The sequence below is a fragment of the Palaemon carinicauda genome, chromosome 1, assembly GCF_036898095.1.
Source record: "Palaemon carinicauda isolate YSFRI2023 chromosome 1, ASM3689809v2, whole genome shotgun sequence".
NCBI classification, from domain to species: domain Eukaryota; kingdom Metazoa; phylum Arthropoda; class Malacostraca; order Decapoda; family Palaemonidae; genus Palaemon; species Palaemon carinicauda.
In genome coordinates, this window is record NC_090725.1 from 172,986,543 (window position 1) to 172,995,865 (window position 9,323).

Here is a 9,323-nt window from a genome sequence, read left to right on the forward strand (position 1 = left end):
GCCTCTACCTCAACGCTCATCGCATGCAATGTGTCCGAAGCCTAAAAGAGTCACTGACACAAAAGCTAAAAACTAATAATGTTTAAACAGGAATATATTACATAATCACACAAATATGCAACATAGTATAGAAAATTCTGGTAAAAATTTTAACAAATATCCAGTATCATTTCCATGCAAACAAAATTGATAATTCTAATTATTATAAAAATAATAATCCGATCATTTTACACATAATAAGAGAATATTACCAAATAAATGTCTCATTAAAATACTACACATTCTGCATAAACTAAATAGTAAACCGGTCCAAAAAGTAGATTCGTGAAGTTTAGCCTACAGAATTACAGTCTTAACAATATACTGTAAAATATATCATTCAATGATTATCATGTTACAATAACTGAAGTTTTACTTTTTTTTTTTTTTTTTTTCAGTGACAAAACACCAGCTATGGGAAAGGAAAAGGTTCACATCAACATTGTGGTTGTCGGCCACGTTGATTCCGGCAAATCTACTACTACTGGCCATCTCATCTACAAGTGTGGAGGAATTGACAAGAGAACCATTGAGAAATTCGAGAAGGAATCTAGTGAAATGGGTAAAGGTTCTTTCAAGTATGCCTGGGTATTGGATAAGCTTAAAGCCGAGCGGGAACGTGGTATCACCATTGATATTGCTCTTTGGAAGTTTGAGACCACCAAGTTCTATGTCACAATCATCGATGCCCCAGGCCATCGTGATTTCATCAAGAACATGATCACAGGAACATCCCAGGCTGACTGTGCTGTGTTGATAGTAGCTGCAGGTACTGGAGAGTTTGAAGCTGGTATCTCTAAGAATGGACAGACTCGTGAACATGTTCTGCTGTGTTTCACATTAGGTGTCAAGCAACTCATTGTTGCCGTCAACAAGATGGACAGCACTGAACCTAAATATTCTGAGGCCCGATTTGAGGAAATTCACAAGGAAGTTTCCGCCTACATTAAGAAGGTCGGTTATAATCCAGCTATTGTTCCCATTCTGCCAATATCTGGCTTCAATGGTGACAACATGTTGGAGAAATCTGATAATATGCAATGGTGGAAAAAGAGGAAGATCGACCGGAAGTCTGGCTCATATGAATATGAAACGTTGTTTGATGCACTGGACAATATTGAACCTCCATCCAGACCTGTTGACAAGGCTCTTCGTCTTCCTCTCCAGGTGAGATGATGAATCTCTCTCTCTCTCTCTCTCTCTCTCTCTCTCTCTCTCTCTCTCTCTCTCTCTCTCTCTCTCTCTCTCTTATTCAGAGGCAGGTCTTAAATACAGTTCCCATGAATACCAGATATGTTAATTCATGAATACCAGTAACATAAATTCTATTAAATATTGGATAACATAAACTTCTACACAAATAAATGTTATCAGTGAAAAGACAAAATTATACAATACAGAATCATTTTCATCAATCTACTGGATACAATATATATATATATATATATATATATATATATATATATATATATATATATATATATATATATATATATATATATATATATATATATATATATATATATATATATATATATATATATATATATATATATATATATATATATTATATATGTGTGTGTGTGTGTATGTGATAATTTTGCACATTTAAACGTGTTTATGCATATATTCATAGAGGCTAAGCCATAAATCCCTTTAATACCGAATTCTATCTGCCTCGGGATTACAGCCTTGGGATCAGAAACCCAAGGGGGAATTAATTTAATGACAATAGCTTCTGGTTGGCCGTGGATTCGATCTCGGTCCAAAGAAACTGAGGTTCAAGTGACTTTCCAGTGGCCCGGTGGCAAGTCACTTGAACCTCTGTTTCTTTGGACCGAGATCGAATCCACGGCCACTGGAAAGTCACTTGAACTTCAGTTTCTTTGGACCGAGATCAAATCCACGGCCAACCAGAAGCTATTGTCATTAAATTTATTCCCCCTTGGGTTTCTGATCCCAAGGCTGTGAGAATTTGATATTAAAAGGTATTTGTTGCTTATATATATATATATATATATATATATATATATATATATATATATATATATATATATATAAATGCACTTACTGTTTTTTAATTTTTTATATATTACACACACAATATAACAATATATATATATATATATATATATATATATATATATACATATATATATATATATATATATATATATATATATATATATATATATATATATATCATTCTTGTTAAATTAGCTTTTAAGTATGATGTATCTTTTTATTACCATTAAATCTTATGCTATCGGGAGACAACGAGTGAAATCCGGGACCAGTAAATCCTAGATCATCAATGTCGTCTACTGTATATTAATATTCGTGGTCTTCATGCAAATATTAATGACCTTACAGTTGTCTCCCGACAGTAAGATATTCTTTCGTGCTCAGAAACTTTGGTTTCTAATATAAGGGTACTCATCTGAGCTACTTAAAACTGGTTTTAAGAAGCCAATAATTTTGAAACTGGATGCCATTCGTAAGGCCAGGGGAATGGCGATGTATATTAGGTCTGAGTACCCTGCTTCTCATAGGTCCTGCTATGAATGTGAATGTCATGAGATTCAGGTGATAAAAGTTTGTGGTAGGCATAACAATGTTCGATCTACATGAATCCAGACATGGATAATTCTATCTTCGATTATCTTCTTACCATTATAGCTGAGATACAAGAAGATGATAGAAAAGCCTCTTTCGTCTTTATTGGTGATTTCAATGCTCACCACAGGGAGTGGTTAATTTCTGTATCTTCTACTTACGACTTTGCCTGTGAATCAAGCTGTGAGCAAATCAAAGTGAAGCTACTCACAGGTATGGTAACTGCTAGGCCCTCGTAAACACCAACTCCCCTGGAGTTATATCAAGAAACGTTGGTTCTTCATTTGGGACATCTGATCATGTCCTGATTTCATCTTTAGTGAAAACTTAGCAGTCTGTCCCTGATGTATCATACTTATGTAAGATTTATATGAAATCTCAAGCAGACTGGAATGGGATTTTGAGTGCTTTTTGGGCTTTAATTTATCACAATTGTATAAAAGTGTTGATACTGTCAACCTTTTCCTTTGGACAGTGAGTGACAGAGCCATCTAGTTTAAGTAAAGGAGGAACTGCTGAATCTACGCCAAAGATTGCAGATTTAAGGGTAGTCCACCACTTATGTTCCTAGGTTTTTCCAGAAAAGCTTTCTTTTATTATCAAATTGTATTCTTTTTCAGTTGAAGCACAAACTCTAAGTTGAGTATAATCATTCCAAGTCAAATCTTATACATTACCCTTCCTAAGATGATAGGCCTCCTGCTTCTTCAAATAAGCACGTCTACAATCATCATTGAACCACGGTTTGTCCTTCACTTGGTACCTTAGCACACGAGAAGGGATACACCTATCAATTATGTGGAGCAGGCTGACATAAGCTTTTTTATACTTTATATATGAAATACATGTTTTGATGTTTGTTTTTAAAATATTTTATTCTAATTGTTAATTATTTCTCATATCGTTTATTTATTTCATTATTTCCTTTCCTCGCTGGGCTAGTTTTCTTTGTTGGAGCCCTTGGGCTTATAGGATCTTGCTTTTCCTAGAAGGGTTGTAGCTTAGCTAGTAATAATAAGTATATATATATATATATATATATATATATATATATATATATATATATATATATATATATACAGTACACTGTATGTATATAAACAATATATGTATGTATACATTATACATACATACATCATTACCATCATTAACCGATCCTAGTTCACCGCAGACGCGTCCTTCCACTCCCGTCTTTTTACGCCAGTCTATACCCGCAAATGTTCTTAGCTCGTCAATCCATCGCTTTTTTACATTTCCTTGCTTTGTTTGTAATCTCTAGGGATCCATTCTATTATTCTTCTTGTCCATCGATTATCTAGGCCACAGAACCGTTAATTTACATAACCACAAGTAGGCTATGTATCGTTTAAAAGTTTGAAAGGCTACTCATGAATGGTAGAGGCAAAGGACAATGACAATCCCCTAGAGACTGACCATATATACTGTACCCAGTGCCCAAGTCCCCTCCACCCAAGCTAGGACCCTGGAGGACCAGACAATGTCATCAGCAGGTAGACCTATAGGTTCCCCCTAACCCCCCCTTAATCCTCAGCTCACAGACATGGTAAGGAGGCAATCACTACAAGAAACTATTGAGCTTGAGCAGGACTCGAAACTCTGTCCGGCAAATCACCAGGCAGGGATGTTTTCAATAGACCACCACTACCCTTATCAAATTATTTTGACGTTAATGTAATAAAAAAGGAGCAATTCACAAGCACCAACTTCACACTAGACTAGTCTTAATGGAAAAAAATCCAAGCTACTTACTTTCCTGTCTTTAATACCTTCAACAAGTTCTTAAAAAGATTTTCATTGAAGGTTATTTGGCCATAACATTTCCTTCATTTGGATTTTTCCAGTCTCCCGAAGAAATGACACAAGGGCCAGAGGGTGGTTTTTCTACCCTTAACATGGGGCTATCAGTATCTCACACTACCAAGACTACACCCTGAACCTGTCACAAATATATATAAACCTACTTACCCTTGATTTAAGTAAGCGTTCCCCGCTGACATCCGATTTTTGGAGGAGCAACAGTCACTCCTGGTTTCTACTTCTGCTTCTTAGGTCACCTTTGGAAATGCTTCATTTAAAGTACTTCCACCCTTCAAAGCAAAAATTTTTTTGAACTTTATGAAAAAATTAAAATCAAGTTTTCTCTAATCCTCTCATTTATTTTGCTTATTGTTACATAGCTACATCTATTCAATTTTAAGGGTCACTATCCTGCTCCACGGATTCTCTGATGCTTTGGCCTCCCTATACATCTGGTAATATTTTCCTGAGAGGTCCTGCTTCTTTGAAGCACACCAAAATTTCTAGCCTGGGTTTATTCCAGGGTTTGATGAAGTTGATTCAGCTAGGCCTATTTGCTGTCTTCATTTTTCTTTCTAAATTTTCACTTTAGTGTCGTACCATGCATCAATCACTTATTACCATCCTTATGGACCTAAGTCACTTTCTCCGGGATATTAACCTACATTAAAACCTTTATGTTCTTGTTTCATTTAACTCAGCCTTTTTTTCTATCTTCCACCTTCAACAAATTATCTCTCCATTTGCATCTTATATTTTGAGCTCCATTTCTTCATTAGGAATGCAATGTGATCATAGGATAGACCCTTTATGGTACAACCCAGGAACATAAATGGTGGGCTACCCTTAAATATTCTCTCTATGATGTAGACTTAACTCACTGTCCTAATCAAAAGGCAACCTTTATTGCTGATGTTTTTGAGAGTAAGCAGAGTAATGAGGAACTTGATCTTCCTCATTCCTGCTTTCCTGAAACTAGCTTTTTAGTTTTGTGAAATAAAAAATGGACCTTGATGCTTATGGAGCTGTACACAAATGATATATATTTTTTTTTTATATAAATACCGCTGATTTCTTAGCTCTTAAGTTGTTTTATTTTGTGCAAGTTGGCAAGAAGAGACTTTTTTGTACTCCTTCGAGAATTGAAATTGTTACTTCATTTGGTAAATGTGTTTGTTGTTACTCTAGCCCTACTGATTACCACCAATTTTCCATAACTTCCGTATTATCTAAAAATTTCGAACATATTCTGGCAAAACCTCTAAATAGGTAGGCTGAAGGTCATGATCTGTTTCCTAGTTTGCAGTTTGGGTTTTGCAAGAGGCTTGGAACATGTGATGCCCTTCTTACAATCTCCAATGCTGTACTAAAATCTCCTGACTGTGGCTAGGAAGTTCATGTGATTGGCCTTAATTTTAGTGAAGCTGTTGGCCGTGTTAATGATTAGGCCCTTGTTTTCAAACATAAGCAGATGGGAGTATATGGGTCTTTTCTTAGCATAATTTTTCAAATTTTTAAGTAATATGGTGCAAAGAGTACTTGATGGTCACCTTGACTATAGGAACGAAATATGGGGGTTTCTTCAGGTTAGCATTCTTGGCCCTCTACTTTTCATATATATATATATATATATATATATATATATATATATATATATATATATATATATATATATACAGTATATTAAATGTTGTTTGGGCTAGAAAAAGCTTATTGCATATATAGATGATGCCACTTTCTTTAAAATTTATATATGAAAGATCAATTTTAACATGGTTAGGCTACTGATCTTAAAAGGTTTTATTACTTTCCATATATAGTTTTTCTATTTCTTTGTTAAATTTCCTCATTGGGCTATTTTCTTTGTTTGATATCTAAGGCTTGTAGCATCCTACTTTTCCAACTTGGGTTATAGCTTAGCTAGTATTAATGATTATTAGACTTCTTTGCACACTTTATTTTTGAACACTATATTTCTTACTGTCCTTGTTTACAATATCTGTTTTTGTTTTATTGCATTCCTGATCTTCTTGTTACTTTATCCATTGAACTTTCTTTATTTCCCTCTATTATACTTCAAATAATATCTCGTTTTCTTCACTAAACTTCTTTTTTTTTTAGCCCATCAATCGCAATTTTTAATTCCCTCATTCCACCCTCCTACAGTAAAAGAATCCTCAGCACTAGTTTTATGACACTGACCTAGGATTTTGCATGCTCTTCATATGCTGGTTCAACCTTTGTTTTCAGCCTTAATCCTTTTTCGTTTCTTCATTCTTACAGGCTGCCCTCTTATCAAACTACCAAGTCTTCATAAGCAGAGCAATTACAAAACACCTCTTTTTCTCCAGCAGAAACTTTCTGCTATCTTAACATTTGCTTCAACACTATATATATATATATATATATATATATATATATATATATATATATATATATATATATATATATATGTGTGTGTGTGTGTGTGTGTGTGTGTGTGTGTATACATATATATATATATATATATATATATATATATATATATATATATATATATATATATATAGATAGATAGATAGATAGATAGATAGATAGATAGGCCTATGTATGTATGTATGTATGTATGTATGTATTAGGAAAACCTTATGGAGTATTTTTGACAATTTTTTTTCTAAGTATCTTTGTATCAATGAATTTGTGTTCTGAAATTTTCTTTGAAACTAATTAGTGGAGGAAAAAAGCTGCTTCCTAAGATTCTGCTTTTAATTCAACTATTTAAGTTACTCTGGTGAACTAGTTTCATTACATATGCACAATCATCAGTGCCTTATAGAGAATCATAATAATCTAAATCTGCAAATAAGAAGTATCTCAGTGAAGTAATTTTGATCTATGAATATGAGCTTTATGTTAACCGTGTATCCAAATCATTAGTCAGCTCATTTTTAAAAGTCACAGTCAAATTCACTGTCAAAGATGACAAAATTGGAAACTTTGGAAATAATTCTAATTCTAATCAAGCTGCCTGTAGTGATGATATCCTAAAAGCTGCCATCATAGCGTATTGATCAATAGAAAAGGGCAGCACGACTGATATTGTTATTGAGGTCCCAAGGTACTATCTGGTGATGTTTATTTTTTGATTACCCAAAGTCAAAGCTGCACTATGCCTAAGCAAGTGTCATTATCCTTGTAGATGTGAATATCCGCCCCCCCCCCAACCATCTCTCTCCCTCCTCATTTGTTGTAGAAATATTTCATATAGTTTATCAAGTAAAACTGTAAATGAGTTTCGAGGATAGGGTGATGTTTATTCATCCTTAAGTGCCCTTGTCATTTTAGTGAAACTGTGTGGATTTTAATGGTTGCAGATTTAGGTTCTGTGATGCTGGTTTCTATTGTATGTTACTTAACAGACAGACAAATAACTTATCACTTTCCTATTATCAATGTTATTACTGAAGTCTTATGAAACCTGTACTGACAAATAGTTATGGTTGTTTCTGACCAAAGTTTCGCAAATCTTTCTCAGAGCTTTGTAATAATGATAAAGGAAAAACTTAATTTTAGTTCCATTTTCTGATAATTGATTGGTCTGGATGAATTAGAATTGATCTTTAATCTTTTCTCCAATGGATTTATGTAATGAATGATTCAATTATTTTCTTTTCATGGCTCAGGATGTTTACAAGATTGGTGGCATCGGAACAGTGCCCGTTGGTCGCGTTGAGACTGGTATCCTTAAACCTGGCATGGTTGTCACTTTTGCCCCAACCGGCCTTACCACAGAGGTCAAGTCTGTCGAAATGCACCATGAAGCCCTGATAGAGGCTGTGCCAGGTGACAACGTCGGCTTTAATGTCAAGAATGTCTCGGTTAAGGATTTGAAACGTGGTTTTGTTGCCTCCGATTCAAAGAATGATCCAGCTAAGGCAGCCCAGGACTTCACAGCTCAGGTGATCGTGCTCAACCACCCTGGCCAGATCCAAGCTGGTTATTCCCCTGTGCTTGACTGCCACACAGCTCACATTGCTTGCAAGTTTGCAGAACTTTTGACCAAGATCGACAGACGTACTGGCAAGGAACTTGAAGCAAGTCCCAAAGCTGTGAAGTCAGGCGACTCCTGCATTGTTAAAATGGTTCCTAGTAAGCCCATGTGTGTAGAGACTTTCCAGCAGTACCCACCCTTGGGACGCTTTGCCGTTCGTGACATGAAGCAAACAGTTGCTGTCGGTGTCATCAAAGAAGTGTCAAAGAAGGAAGCCGCTGGCAAGACCACAAAAGCTGCTGAGAAGGCATTAAAGAAGAAGTAACTATCTGAGAGTGATCCCCTGTCCTCAGCCAAGTCAGGGGCACGCGTTACCATGAGCGAGCTACTTGGTTCCAAAACCAATCGAATATATCACAGAAAAGTCGTTAGGAGGAAAAATGCCTGAAGGGGTAGGACGTTTCTTATCACTCTCTTTTCTGCACCTGGAGGCATGTATGGTAGGCCTACTCATCACCCCCTAAAGAGAATATATATTGAAAATAAAACCAAAGCTTTCATTAAACGTTCAACAGCAAATCTGATTTACTTTCCTATGACTATAAACAAGGAGTAAAGTAGCCTACACAAAAATTATATAACCTTCTATCTAGGTCATTCGAAACATTCTTAGTAATCACCTTTTTAATATTTAGATGCGTAGGATGTCAAAAATTAGAAACAATAATGAAAGTATCTGGAGGAATATTTTCTATTCGGGTTTTAATAAGTAAATAATATGAAATATTTCTTATCTCCTAGCGTTTAAATATTCATTGTTTATATCAAATAGTTGTTTCAAAAATTTTTCGTAGACCTAATCTTTCATCTCATTATGACA

General features: G+C 35.0%; 1 protein-coding gene across 1 annotated transcript in view; it reads left to right on the forward strand.

Moving 5' to 3' along the window:
• LOC137652864 (elongation factor 1-alpha-like) overlaps positions 1-9,022 on the forward strand; it is a 73,827-nt gene extending 64,805 nt beyond the window's left edge. Inside the window, exons 2-3 of the mRNA XM_068386259.1 lie at positions 438-1,206; positions 8,136-9,022. Coding sequence (XP_068242360.1) covers positions 454-1,206; positions 8,136-8,768 — 1,386 coding nt within the window. The 5' untranslated portion in view covers positions 438-453 and the 3' untranslated portion in view covers positions 8,769-9,022. The remainder of the gene's footprint in view (positions 1-437; positions 1,207-8,135) is intronic.
• Positions 9,023-9,323: the final 301 nt, after the last annotated feature.